The sequence below is a fragment of the Homalodisca vitripennis genome, chromosome 5 (genome assembly GCF_021130785.1).
Source record: "Homalodisca vitripennis isolate AUS2020 chromosome 5, UT_GWSS_2.1, whole genome shotgun sequence".
Lineage (NCBI taxonomy): Eukaryota > Metazoa > Arthropoda > Insecta > Hemiptera > Cicadellidae > Homalodisca > Homalodisca vitripennis.
In genome coordinates, this window is record NC_060211.1 from 181,724,007 (window position 1) to 181,737,906 (window position 13,900).

At 33.9% G+C, this 13,900-nt stretch overlaps 2 protein-coding genes across 2 annotated transcripts in view; one reads left to right on the top strand and one right to left on the bottom strand.

The window, feature by feature from the left end:
* Positions 1-1,370: 1,370 nt before the first annotated feature.
* LOC124363272 lies at positions 1,371-11,952 on the top strand. The gene is made up of 2 exons (XM_046818481.1): positions 1,371-1,599; positions 11,208-11,952. Exons 1-2 carry the CDS (start codon positions 1,554-1,556, stop codon positions 11,891-11,893), a joined length of 732 nt encoding a protein of 243 aa, XP_046674437.1. The 5' UTR covers positions 1,371-1,553; the 3' UTR covers positions 11,894-11,952.
* The window catches only part of LOC124363270 (facilitated trehalose transporter Tret1-like), a 59,587-nt gene continuing 57,635 nt past the window's right edge, over positions 11,949-13,900 (bottom strand). Inside the window, exon 9 of the mRNA XM_046818479.1 lies at positions 11,949-13,405. Within this exon, the coding sequence (XP_046674435.1) occupies positions 13,097-13,405 (309 nt within the window). The 3' untranslated portion in view covers positions 11,949-13,096. The remainder of the gene's footprint in view (positions 13,406-13,900) is intronic.

The window sequence follows — 13,900 nt, forward strand, 5'->3', positions numbered from 1 at the left end:
CAATACTTAGTTTTCAAATTATTTTTGGGAAGTCACCATTCCTTTTCCTTAGAACTTCCTGGATAGCGGCTTGACAGCAAAAACCACATTTCCCCCAATATTACCTTGTGGCAACACTAGTCATGCTGAAAGTTATAAACATAAGAAAAAAAAATTATGGTTGCCTGTAAAGTCGGTTTTACGGGCGAAGATTTTACGTGACAACGTCTTTTTCTCGGTAGAATATTTATTGATATGAATATTATTAAATTGCACAGTAGGAACAAGGAATTGAATGAAAATAAGAATTGCACAAATTTTAACTATAGAAATATATTTTGTTTACTAAAACATTGTACATAATTTGAAATTAATTAAAATTTGTTATTGTAAATGGTAAAGTTGAATAAAACATTTACTAAAATTGGAATTTGAAATTCTTGCTAAACACAGTTAAATTCTAACTCCGCGCGTGGTGATTGGTCGGTTTAGTTCGTTTGTTTGGTCGCACTGTTATGACAGGTTAGAGGTTATAATTTGTTATTTTAAATGTTTGACTAGCAATACGCGCTGTTTCTTCTCAATCGACTGAATTACGATTGATTGCAGAGTGATTTAAACTAATAATTTACTTAACACTATCAACATTTGTCAATAGTATGACATAACCTATAAACTCAGTTTCTCAACTTTTGTGTCAATCTAACAATTAATCAATCAATCATAGTTTACGATAATGAAATATCAGTGTACAATTATTTACCTTTATTGTTGTAGTTGTTGTAAATGACGAATCTAAGCACTCCACATTTTCACGAATAAACATAGTTATCTGCTTTATCCCGTGCGGCGGACCCACTGGACGGGCATCGTAACGTTACCGGACGTTACACTTTTTCATGAGTGACTCCGAGCCGCAACCTAATTTAAGACGTTGTCACGTCAAAAAATAAGAACACGCAATTGTATAGATTCACTTGAAACTGTTGTGTTCTAAACTATTATGCCTGTGATTTTATTACATATACAACAACAAATATAATAAAAGATAATACCTTTTTATTGCAATACATTTAGTGTACATTACGTTAATTATGTAAGATGTTCTCTTGTAAACATAAAATGTGTTGAAAATATAGAACACATGCACAGCACTAAAGGAGTAAAAATGTGGATACCAACTGATATCTGGTATAAATAAATTTAGAATACAAAATATATTTTTTTAACTACATTTCATTTATTTACAATCTGTTCAATTTGGAAAGAACAATAATTAAATACTATATACAGAAACCGCATCGTGGTATAAGCACTCAGTGGTCGCTGATAAGTACCAAGCCAAGAAGTAAAAAAAGGAAAAAAAAGGTTTCAATAAAATCAGCTGTGATAGTTAATTTGTTATTTCTTCTGTACTGCTGTCTGTAATGCACTACTGAGTACAATAGGGTTAGGTCTAGTGATGTTACGATAAGTTTTTTATTTATCATACATTAGTGCATTCGACTGAATTCTTGTTTCTTTTTAAGCAGTCAACATGCTAAATATTATTACTGCTTAACGTTTCAAGCATCATGTCTGTTAGGTTTCATCAATCGCTAGCCCGGGTCTCTTTTAGGGGTAAGTATAACATTTAGTCAAGACACTCTAAACAAATCTTATGTAGTGAACTATTTATATGTTTAGAATTGTTCTGTAACTAAGAAAAACCTAGACTAAACCTAACTTAAAATCATAGTTTCATAAACATCTAAGTTAACACAGTCAGAATCAGGTCCTATAAGTAGTTAATTTATTCTTGCCTATAAAAAATGAATGCCTGCAGTAGGATAAGTGGCAACCACCACAATGGAATCAATATTTATATTTATCCAAACTACTGAAACCAAAATATGAAGTCGAGTTATGTTATAGGTATTTCAAATTGCATTACCTAATAGTTTAGCTGGTTTTATTTGAAAAACGTAATTTATTGATCAATAAAAACCTATATAGGCTATGTGTATTTGTCATTGTTTACTTAAGCCACTTCACAATATTTGTTGTTTTTTTTCAAAAGGAAAATACTTTAAAATTAAATTAGAAACAACAGTTAACAATTAAATTACAGAAAGATTTTTATCCTTGTAAAAAGCATTAGTAGTTAAATGGGCTAAAAGTAATGTGTTTAATGTCCCTGGCCACAGTGTGGGCAGCATGGAAGGAAAAATAATAATTAAACTTAAGCATAGAGGTAAAAAGTTAACAGACAAAATTTTAATTTATTATTTGCAGTTGGTAGCCCTACTATGACTTTCGTGTGAATATCGTTATCTCCTCTACTAATGCCTACCCCTACTTAGCTTGTTATCCCCCCAACCTGTGACCCCGATCCCCTTAGTTCCCTAGATTGATGGACTATTTGAGATATAACCTAAAATTTCAAACATATTATTAGTTACTGTGCAATTATCAATCGTCACTGCCTAAATTTCTTTCTGGAAATGAAAACATACTTTGTGAAGAAATTTATATAAAAGTGGTTTTGGATTGTTAGGTAATGTAGCCAATGTAAACAACCGGACGTAGTCCGTGCTGATAGCCGGAGGCATTACTGTTGGCCCGTTCGGTCAGGTTCCGTTATTTCACCCCATGTTTTTAAATCGCTACTATAGCCACGGAATTGATTGTTTGAGGTGAACTAATGCCTAACCTTTATTGTGGAGGCCAGTAGGCGGTGATGTCAACGATCGCTACGGTCGGAAACACTCAAAACCATTATGTGTCCCGCTGGACATAGTTTTTCAGTGGGCAATATAAGTGCTCTTTGCAAAAACGAAATGCAATCATTTTTCGACTTCGCAAGATCGTAAACTTGGAAAATGTTGCTAGGTACGTCCATATTGCAGTGACAAGTATGCAGAACTGAGAGCTGGAGCGACAGCGAAAACCGATGAGCAAGGGATAACAGCGCCAGTCTGGGCATGCCTGATGCTGATAAGATAAGACGTCGTCAAGGAAAACAAACAGTGTCTATCTAGTTTAGTACCTCCGTACTCATCTATGATCATAAATAGTTAAAACAATCAGTTCCGTGGATATAGTAGCGATTTAAAAACATGGGGTGAAATAACGGAACTTGACCGCCCGTTCAACTATTAATGCCTATTATAAGATTAATAATCTTTCCAAAATTTGTTATATTTTTTAAAATTTAATTTTGAAGCATTTCCTTAAAAATAGAAACAACAAATAGGCTATTGTGAGGTGACTGAAATAAACAGTTACCAGCCAAAACTATGAAAAACTGCTTTGAACAATTTCCTATTAATCTATAATTTCATTTCCAAAACAAATTTGTAGGCACCCACAAACCTGGGGCTATATTATATTGTACGATCAGACAGCTGGAAGCAGCTGTAGATATACTCTTCCATATTATTTGATGGTCATAGTCCTCCCATATCTCATCTATCCCTCTCTTATTCAGATAATCTCCAACATCATGCGAGTGTAAACATCCTCTATCTGTTTGTTTTTTTGTTTTTTACTCTTCTTAGGACAAGAAGCCTATTAATTGCACTTAGTCCTAGAAGAACCTTTGCACTGCTTCCGGAGTGACAGGATATTCAGGATGGGTAAGGTTAGGGAGTAGGGGCCGCCTCCTATCGAGATCCATGAGAAAGAATCAGCCACTAAATCTCAAAGTCATGTCTCCCTGGAAGTATGGGAGGCCAGCTCTGAACCAGCCTCTCCAGTCAAAGCAGGTAGGGGGGTGGCATACCCTTGTTGAGGCTATCAAGAATTTCTGAGGTTAGAGAGTAAACCTCACCAACTCCAACAGTCATCTCCCGCTGTAGAATTGCCCTTGAACCCCAAAATCTAGACATTTGCGGTTAGTGATGTGGCACTTCTGGACATCCATAGGGTTGCCCAGATTTAAGTGACACATCGGTTTTTGCTGTGCCCAGTGGTGGCTTCAACTGGAAGGTATAAACCAGCCAGAAGTGATCCCTGCTGGGTCCTCCTCTCTCTGTTACCTTGTACTCTGTTGTTGTCCTCAGTTGTGCAAACTATCCAAGGTCTGTACACAGATTTATTTTGTACAAAAATATGATGTGAGAGAATGTTATCTGTTATGGTCTGTTTTACACATTAGCTATTCTTACATTTTGCTCCGTACCAAAACTGACCCTTTCTTAGGGAATATTCTTTCATATAATTAAAGAAAAACTACAGTGTGTTCCTTTACAAACCAAATTGGCCTGAACTATTTTGCCTCAGCTCTTATTCAGGCAGCAGAAAAGACCAAGGCCTAAAAAGCTGGATATAGCTCCTGGCTTCACAAAGTTGTCGGCCCTCTTGTTCCTTGGAACCAATATTATATGCCCAATAACTTTCTCAGCTGAACGATTGTTGGTATTGTGTCAGCTATAATAAGTGAAATACATTAATTACACTTGTAAAATACTATTAAAGATATGATGTTACTTGTTTAAAAAAAGATTAATATAAATATCATTTCATAAATGTAATTCCACTCCCCAAACCAATATAGAATTGTTTTGGCTAACAGAGTTTAGTAACCCATTTTGTAATTGATCTTAGAGGGCACGTGTTGAGGTATGTGGCTTATTCTTAAAGTATCCACACAAGAAGCTTTGTCTGATATTTCGACCTCTATGGAATTGCATCAGTCATCACCTATGTGGAATTACAGCAGTTAAGTAAAAGTCCTTCTATCCAAAGAATATACATTTCATCTTGTTCTTTTAGTGAATTGGCTGTAAAGTGACTTGCCTGTTAATGAAACCCAGAAATTCATCTAGTTGATCTTCAATTAAAAATTATCAGCATTGAGTCAAACAGGAGAAGGAACAGTATGCAAGACTTTTATATTTATTCCACAAGACAAATCAGTTAAGTGATCTAAACATGCCTTAAGACTAACCTCTCCTGCTGTCTTTTGAAAATGGCTTTTAAATACGAGTGATTGATTTAGAGTGACTCCCAGCCGTCGTGATTGTGTGTTTAACACATAATAATAATATAATACATTCATAGTATTAACTGCGGTGGATGCATCTGCGTATTGGGCAGATAATTGATGGTTGCTTGGAACTTAGTGCTATTAATTGAAGACCCACAATTTAATCCATTTACAGCCAGTTCCGTCCATATAACTTCTGGATCTGAAAATTATTGGAACTGAAAGAACTGTGCACTTAAAAGCTATTTACCTGATGGCCACTTTGTTTCTCTCAATCTAGGAGAGGCTTTGCTGATCTAGACTACAGACAATTTTTTTGTGTTGGTTATTTAATTTAAAAGTCTTTTAAGTAAAATACAACAAACTTTTTTGGAATCTATCAGCTTCTAATGTCAAGTCAAAGTCAAAATATTTTTATTGTACATTCATCAAGAATTACAATATTGTCAATAATAACTTTTGTATATGGAATTTTACAGTATCCGGGAACTCCTGGTTTATCTAGAAGTTTTCGGTTTGTAAGATTTCTTAGCCCCCATGAATTTTCTCTGTGGTCTGTCAGAGTTCTTGGCCTTTGAGAAGTTTCATACCTCTAGAAACTCCCGACTTATGGATTATTTCACCTTTTAGAAATTTCTATCCAAGAAAATTGTCTGCCATCTGCGAATACCCTGCCTATGGGATCACCCAAGGCTCTTAGAGCATACTTTGCCTCCGGACTGAGAAGGTTCTTGGTCTCTACGGCTAGATGTCCCAGGCCATCGTTAACTCTCCACTAACAGACTAACAGTTGTTCCTTAGAATGTTAACTGCTTAAAATCCACATATTTATAAGATGTCCAGCTGCATTGAAATTTGTATACATCTAACCTCAAGTCATATACAATGCTTTGGTGATATAGGCAACATTTGTACAACGCTCAGCTTTATATCTTGTGAATGTTATGTCCAGGCAGTTGTGTAGAGAAGCAGCTTCAGCTTAGAGCTCTTCCCTTGACTGCAAATGCAATCAATTATTATCCTCAGCTAACACTTTGATTTGAGGAAAAAGTTATTAATAAGGACAATTTGGTACTTTGGTATTATACATAATCCATTTTTTCGTTATCAACTACTTGTTAACGTACAATATAATTAGGTTTAGATTAAGTTAACATGAATATGTTACTAGTAGTATCAAAGTTACAAATTAACCTTCACGAGCGCTCACGTGATCTGAGTTTGAATTTGGGACAATCTTGAGGGATGATTCTATTTTTTTTTTTTTTATAGAAGTGGGGGGTAGCACTGGCACCAAGGTACCCTGATGGCCAGGGTCATTTCCAATCGTAATTTCCTAATGTCAGATCACATGGAAAGTTCCGATCAGAAATGCCCCTGACCATCAGTGCGGGTTTCTTTGGCACTTGGTACCACACCACACTTCTGGCGATAAAATCCCTTGTGATGGTAACAAAATTCAATCTCAGATCACGTGAGCGCTCATAAATGTTAACTCTTTCTCTTTGTACATATGTATTTATCTACTTTCATCCGAGTAATAACACATGGTAGATAGGGACAGAGTGACCTTCATATAATACCAAAGTACCCACAATTTTGATTGAACTCCACATGTTAGACTTTTGAGACAGTAGCAAGGAAAATGTTTGTGGTCTTTGACTTCTGCATTCTTAACGCGAAGAGTAAACATTGGTCTGTTCCAACAATTTACTTTGTTACAATGCAATTCTTTAATTATGTTCCAAACTTTCACACTTATCATAACAAACAAGTTCCAAATGTTTTGCCTTTTTCAGACTGTCTTTAGATCTTATTCTGCTATTGCGCTAGTTTTCGTATAATTTGACATTTCTTTTTAAAAATTACAGTCTTTTTCAGGCAAAATATGAGTTCATTATAATTCTTATTTTTTTATACAATTGCTCATAGCATTGTTTTAGTTTAAATAGTTGAAAAGAAATATGAATTGTAACAACATTTAAATCTTGGCTATTTGCAGTATATTTGCGTAATGAACATAGTGTATAAACTAAACTACATGAAAACATATTCAAGAATATGTTCTACATAGTGGATAGCTTAATAAATAACTCAGAGCCCCTGGAATCTGAGGATAATTTAATGATGTTTCACTGTGTTTCTTATCATAATTGATTGTTTTCCTTCTTTGTCTATTCAAGTATTGTATCTTTCTTATGCTTACTTGACACAATGGCAAGTTAGAAAGCTGGTTTTAATTTAAGGTTTCTTCTTTTCAATGGAAATTGATTCATAAAAGATGTTTACAAATTCTTGATTTAGCATATCATGAAGTGTTCAGTATCTGTTACCAGTAGAAAATATTTACACTAATCTAGGACTGTAGTTCAGACATGTTTATGTCAAATTAAAGACCTCTATAGATTGAAAAATATGCCAGTAGAACTTAAATGATGTCTAAGCTTTAATAAAGTTCTAAAGTATTTTCAAAATTTCAATCTTATTGAGTTTTTCTAAAAATCTAAAATTTGAAATTTTTAATGTGGTTTGGGGATTATTTTGTAAAAATTGTAAATATTCAAATAGTGAATGGCTAAAATGGTTTTTGATTGCTTCATTTCATGTGGAATGACTTATGAAATTTCAGTTGCTGAGGGAAATTGTTAAATCTATTTGACCTTTTTTAAAATTAATAAACACAGTAATAAATTTCAGATTGTTGAAGTGCAATAACTGATATATAACAAACAGTTAATACAAAAGATGGAGTTGTGAGTATAGTGTAGATTATGTTACTATGAAGTAATATATAACAAACAGTTAATACAAAAGATGGAGTTGAGAGTACAGTGCAGATTATGTTACTATGAAGTAATATATAACAAACAGTTAATACAAAAGATGCAGTTGTGAGTATAGTGCAGATTATGTTACTATGAAGTAATATATAACAAACAGTTAATACCAAAAAATGGAGTTGTGAGTATAGTGCAGATTATGTTACTATGAAGTAATATATAACAAACAGTTAAGACAAAAGATGGAATTAATTAGTGGGAATTGTGAGTATAGTGCAGATTATGTTACCCTGAAGTAATATATAACAAACAGTTAATACAAAAGATGGAGTTGTGAGTATAGTGCAGATTATGTTACTATGAAGTAATATATAACAAACAGTTAATACAAAAGATGGAGTTGAGAGTATAGTGCAGATTATGGTACTATGAAGTAATATACGAGGGGGTACCCAAAAGTAACCGGAATTGTATTGCTGGCAGCCGGCAGCGTGTAGTACACATTCCTGCCGCTAGGCGTGTGTCGTGCAACCCATTGCGAGCTCAGTGACCCCAGTTCCGTTGTCCTAGTGCATTCTGTTCGTTCGTAGTGACTGTTTTCGCTAACCCTGTTTTGTTCTTGTTTCGTTTTTTGTCATGGCAAGTTTAAGTGAACAACGTGCAGCTGTGAAATTTTGTTTTTTACTTGGTAAAAATGCTGCAGAAACTATTTTAATGTTGAATACAGCTTACAAAGATGATGCTATGGGGAAAACTCAGGTCTACGAGTGGTTCGCTCGATTTAAAAATGGCGACATGTTGATTGAAGACAAACCTCATTCTGGACGTCCATCAACCTCTCGAACGGACGAAAATGTTGAGAAAATTCGTGAACTTTTGCTCACCGACCATCGACAGACAGTTGAGGAACTATCAGAGAGTAGTGGGTTAACTTAGTGCTCGGTTCAGCGAATTTTAACAGGAGATTTAGGACTGAAAAGGGTTGCTGCCAAATTTGTTCCTCGACTTCTGACTGACCATCAAAAGGCACATCGAGTTGAAACTTGCCGCCTTCTTAAAGAACATCTCGAAAATGATCCCGATTTTCTGGAAAAGGTAATTACTGGTGATGAGTCATGGTGCTATGGTTATGACCCAAAAACGAAACAACAGTCAAGCCAATGGAAGTCGCCATCTTCACCTCGTCCAAAAAAATGTCGGCAAGTCAAATCAAACATCAAAACAATGTTGATTTGCTTTTTTGATGTTAAAGGCATTGTCCATTCTGAGTTTGTTCCTCCAGGTCAGACTGTCAACCAAACATTTTATTTGGAGATTTTAAGAAGATTACGCATCAGTGTTCGCCAGAAAAGACCCGATTTGTGGCAGACTGGAGACTGGTTCTTCCACCACGACAACGCACCGGCACACACAGCCATCTCAGTTAGGCAGTTTTTAGCCAAAAACGGCATGGTTCCGCTGCCCCACGCACCTTACTCGCCTGACCTCGCTCCATGCGACTTTTTTTTATTTCCACACATGAAAAGAGGCTTGAAAGGTCAATGATTTGACAGCGTTGAAGAGGTTAAGAAAAAAACAAAGCTCGAGCTTGCAGCCATTTCTAAAGATGACTACAAAAAATGTTTTGATCAATCGAAATACCGTTGGGACAAGTGTATTAGTTGTAATGGAGATTATTTTGAAGGAGATAAGGTCGTATTGTAAAAAATTTGATAATATATAATTTTTATAAAATAATTCCAGTTTTTTTTTTTTGGGTACCCCCTCGTATAACAAACAGTTAATACAAAAAATGGAGTTGTGAGTATAGTACAGATTATGTTACTATGAAGTAATATATAACAAACAGTTAATACAAAAGATGGAGTTGAGAGTACAGTGCAGATTATGTTACTATGAAGTTGTATATAACAAACAGTTAATACAAGAGATAGAGTTGAGAGTACAGTGTAGATTATGTTACTATGAAGTAGTATATAACAAACAGTTAATACAAAAGATGGAGTTGAGAGTACAGTGCAGATTATGTTACTATGAAGTAATATATAACAAACAGTTAATACAAAAGATGGAGTTGAGAGTACAGTGCAGATTATGTTACTATGAAGTAATATATAACAAACAGTTAATACAAAAGATGGAGTTGTGAGTATAGTGTAGATTATGTTACTATGAAGTAATATATAACAAACAGTTAATACAAAAGATGGAGTTGAGAGTTTAGTGTATATTATGTTACTATGAAATAGTATATAACAAACAGTTAATACAAAAGATGGAGTTGAGAGTACAGTACAGATTATGTTACTGTGAAGTAATATATAACAAACAGTTAATACAAAAGATGTAGTTGAGAGTTTAGTGTATATTATGTTACTATGAAGTAGTATATAACAAACAGTTAATATAAAAGATGGAGTTGAGAGTACAGTGCAGATTATGTTACTAGAAGGAGTGTTGTTATATATTAATTGTGAATAGAATCTTGTAGAAAGTATTGTGTACAAAAAGTCTCACAAGCCCAGCAACCGTTACAGTAGTTTTTACACATAATGATTTTACGTCAATAACTGTTCTTAAAGTAACAGTTCTAGTGAGGTAAAATTTCCGGGAATTTATACTTGGGGAAAAATTCCCAGGGAACATTGCCGGGAATTTATGATTTCCTCTTAAAAGCGTAGGTCAGTGGGCACTACACAATATTTTTTTTAATCCCTTAGATCTAATATATTAATATGAACATATAAATAAATTCTTAGAGTTATATTCAAAAATAAAAATCATACAAGACTTAATTCCTTCACATAAATTTTAAAATTATGATACTTTTCATCTTTAAATGTTATTGAATACCACACGATTGCTGAGTGGATCACTACGAACCATGTTTTCTAGTATCGAAGGAGTGGTCAAATTTTTAAACCTATCACAAATTCTTGCATATTTGTCATAAAACAGTGAAAACTCCCAAATTACTAATAGGTCATTTTAACTTATTAAATGAAACTGTAAATTTAAATATTTGCATTTTTTATATTTAAATTAGATTTGAGATCTTCTCTATTTATTCAGATCAGGTCTTCCAAAAAAAAGAGCATTAACACTTTATTGGTTATTATTAAATTGTTCACAGTAAATGAGTGTAGGCTAGTTGTTATATGTTAATACTTAGTTTTCATCATCTTCATCTTCCATCGCATCATCATGTCCAAACTCATTCTCAGTTTCTTCCATGATGAAGTTTTTGCCATGGTATATCACAATATTTTTTATCATTTGGCTTTGTTATTGATCATTTAAAACAATTAAAGGTCCAAAACTGTTTTAAGACAAAATAAATCTCATTTAAATGAGTTATTCCATAAATTCCCTTGTTTTTGGTACTTATAAAGCATTTGGAAAATATTCCTATTTATAAATTCCCTCCCCACTGGGAATATTCCCGGCTCATGTCACTAAACAGTCCTGTTTTGTTGCAGGATTCTTACTGAAACAGCTGGTCCAAGAAGGTTGCACTGGGTCTAAACCAACGTCACCCAAAACAGCTTTGAGACTAGTGCCTCCAAATACTTACCAGAATCTGCCTGTATCTCTCGCTGCTTTGAACATAAATGACATCCGGACACCTCCAGTTGTAGAGCCGTCCAAGGCGAGAGTCCCCCCACCTCAGCCACTCTCTCGGGTCATACAACTTCCACACATCAGGACTAATGTTATGTACGAGGACCGGGTACCGGTTACTCCTGTGGAGGAGCCTAACCCTTCTGTCGTACAAGAGAAACAGGCCGCCAGACTGATCGTCATCAGGAGAAAGAAGATGAAGAGACACAAGTTGAAGAAGTTGCGGAAGAAGATGAAGTTCGAGTGGGCAAAAGTCAGACAGAAAAGAGAACTGAAGAAGGAGAAACTGTTCCAAGCCGGTCTCCTTGAGAAGATTAGACTGGCGCAGAGTTTTGACCCCGCAAAATTTGCCGCAGAGAAAATTGCCAAGGCGAAGGAAGTGGAACTTCCACAGGTGTGGCACGGCGTCAGATACCCTGACTTCATCATCAAACAGCTGCTGGAGGAGCAGGAAAGGAAACAGAAGGAGAAAGAAGCCGATGAGAGGAGAAGAGCAAGTATGAGTCCTTATGTGAAAGATTACTTGGACAAACTTCCTAAGTAATTGTAAATAATAGAGTATAAATACTGTAGTGTGTGATAAATAAATACAATTTACATCAATTTGCCTTGAAATCTTTTATTACATCAATGCATGTTTTACAATTTATTTGTTACCATCAAAGATTTTACATTCTTAGGTGATGATTTAAGTAATTCACTAATTATACCACACTTAAAATTATAAATAAAAAATACACGTGAGTATAATGTTGGTTCCAAGAAAACATACTTTTTAAATCTGCACATTAATTGGTTAAATTGTTCTTAAGAGTTAGATCCAGATTAGTGGGATGCTTACGATCACACTGACTGGAATTGTTAAGCTTTTGACAATGTAAAAGAACTTCCTCTCTATCAAATTAATACATGTATAAAAATACTTCCTTTACAAGACAAAAATATTTTATTTAAATATTAAAGCTAACACTATTATCACACTAAATTAAACACAGTTCTTTATTGTATCATAACAATATCAGTCTTTTTAATACTATTTAAATGGAAATATGTACAAATTGAAAATACACTTTGATAATATTGTTTAATGTAATACTGCCCACATCTGTTTAGTACTCCATGATTCTGTAAGTTCTCTCGTCTCATATTACACTGTAAAATTGATATTTTTCTATCTAAAACAAATTGTAAAATATTATTTTTAAAATATTAAAGCATTAAAACTCAGTTCCGGAAATATATATAGTTAAAACTAATTTTTATATTGCTTTTCTATTTCATGCATATAAATGCTCTTTTCTTCATACATATCATGACTACGATTATTCTAAAATCTAAAAATTTTTTAGCTTGACAGATTTAATATTGAGAACTCAATAAATAAAGTTAATACGATTCTTGTTAAAATACTGTACACAAATTTAAGATTTAACACAATTCTACATTTTTTAAAAATCCAGACAAGACAATAAATTATATTAATTAATAATTTTATATTGATCAATTAATTATGGTTTAAGTACAAGTACCTTTAGGATTGAAAAATGTTCTCTACATTTAAATCAGTAACAAATACTTGCATGCGTGCACTGTCAATGGTATTATAAAAAATATTCACAGAATGCCTTACATATATCACAAATTGTACACAAACACTAAAATAATACACTAATAATAACTTGTCATCATGGTAGCACTTTGAAATGTTACATTTATGAAATGTAACATTCCAAAAATGTTTTTAGACTTAAGGCAAGGACCCGTCTTTGTTTGCCTTAACGATGGGAGGTTTTACAGTGTTGTTGTTGACCGTGTCCTTCTGTGGTCCCAGAGTCTTGGTTCTTCCGCAGAAATAGTCCTCGATCTCTTGCAGGGTGCGACCCTGCGTCTCTGGGAGGTACAGGAAGAAGAAGATAGTACCCAGAAGGGACACAGTACCGTACATCAGGAAAGTTCCAAACGTGCTTACTGATTTGAAGAATGGGAAGGTTTTCACAACGATGAACACGCAAAAGTGTCCAACAAAAGTGGTCAGTCCGCCCATAATACCTCGGACCTGGAATAAAGAATTTATCAAGATAAAAATATAATATACAACTCAGGAACACATTTATATTGTAAAACATGGAATTCGGTTATGTGTTAACACGGTCAATTATAATATTAAATAATATTAGATCATTTTCAATTATTAATTGTAAGTTGAACTGTATATAAAACAATCTTACAAATCATATATATTGTAAGATTTTCACAACAATGAAACCCACATGACTGTCCAGTACAGTCGAAAACATTTTACATTTCTTACTTAATGGTTTTTTAGATTTTTCAGTTCTTTTATTTGATTAAGTGAATTGAAATAATATACTGATAGTCAAAATACTGAAAGATATTGATTTTGCAAGTGGCTAAATATTCTGGAAAGAATAAGCTATTACATATTTGACTAAAATTTGTGGAAAAATAGGTACTAGTACATGTAAATGATTAGAATCACTCACCGTGACTAAAATTTGCATGATGATGCTTCTCTACATCCAATTTCCGT

Bases quoted from the DNA above. Each gene is read 5' to 3' on its own strand.
- LOC124363272 (XM_046818481.1), top strand. From the start codon at position 1,554: ATGTCTGTTAGGTTTCATCAATCGCTAGCCCGGGTCTCTTTTAGGG. The intron at 1,600-11,207 runs GTAAGTATAACA...GTTTTGTTGCAG, and splicing joins AGCCCGGGTCTCTTTTAGGG to GATTCTTACTGAAACAGCTG.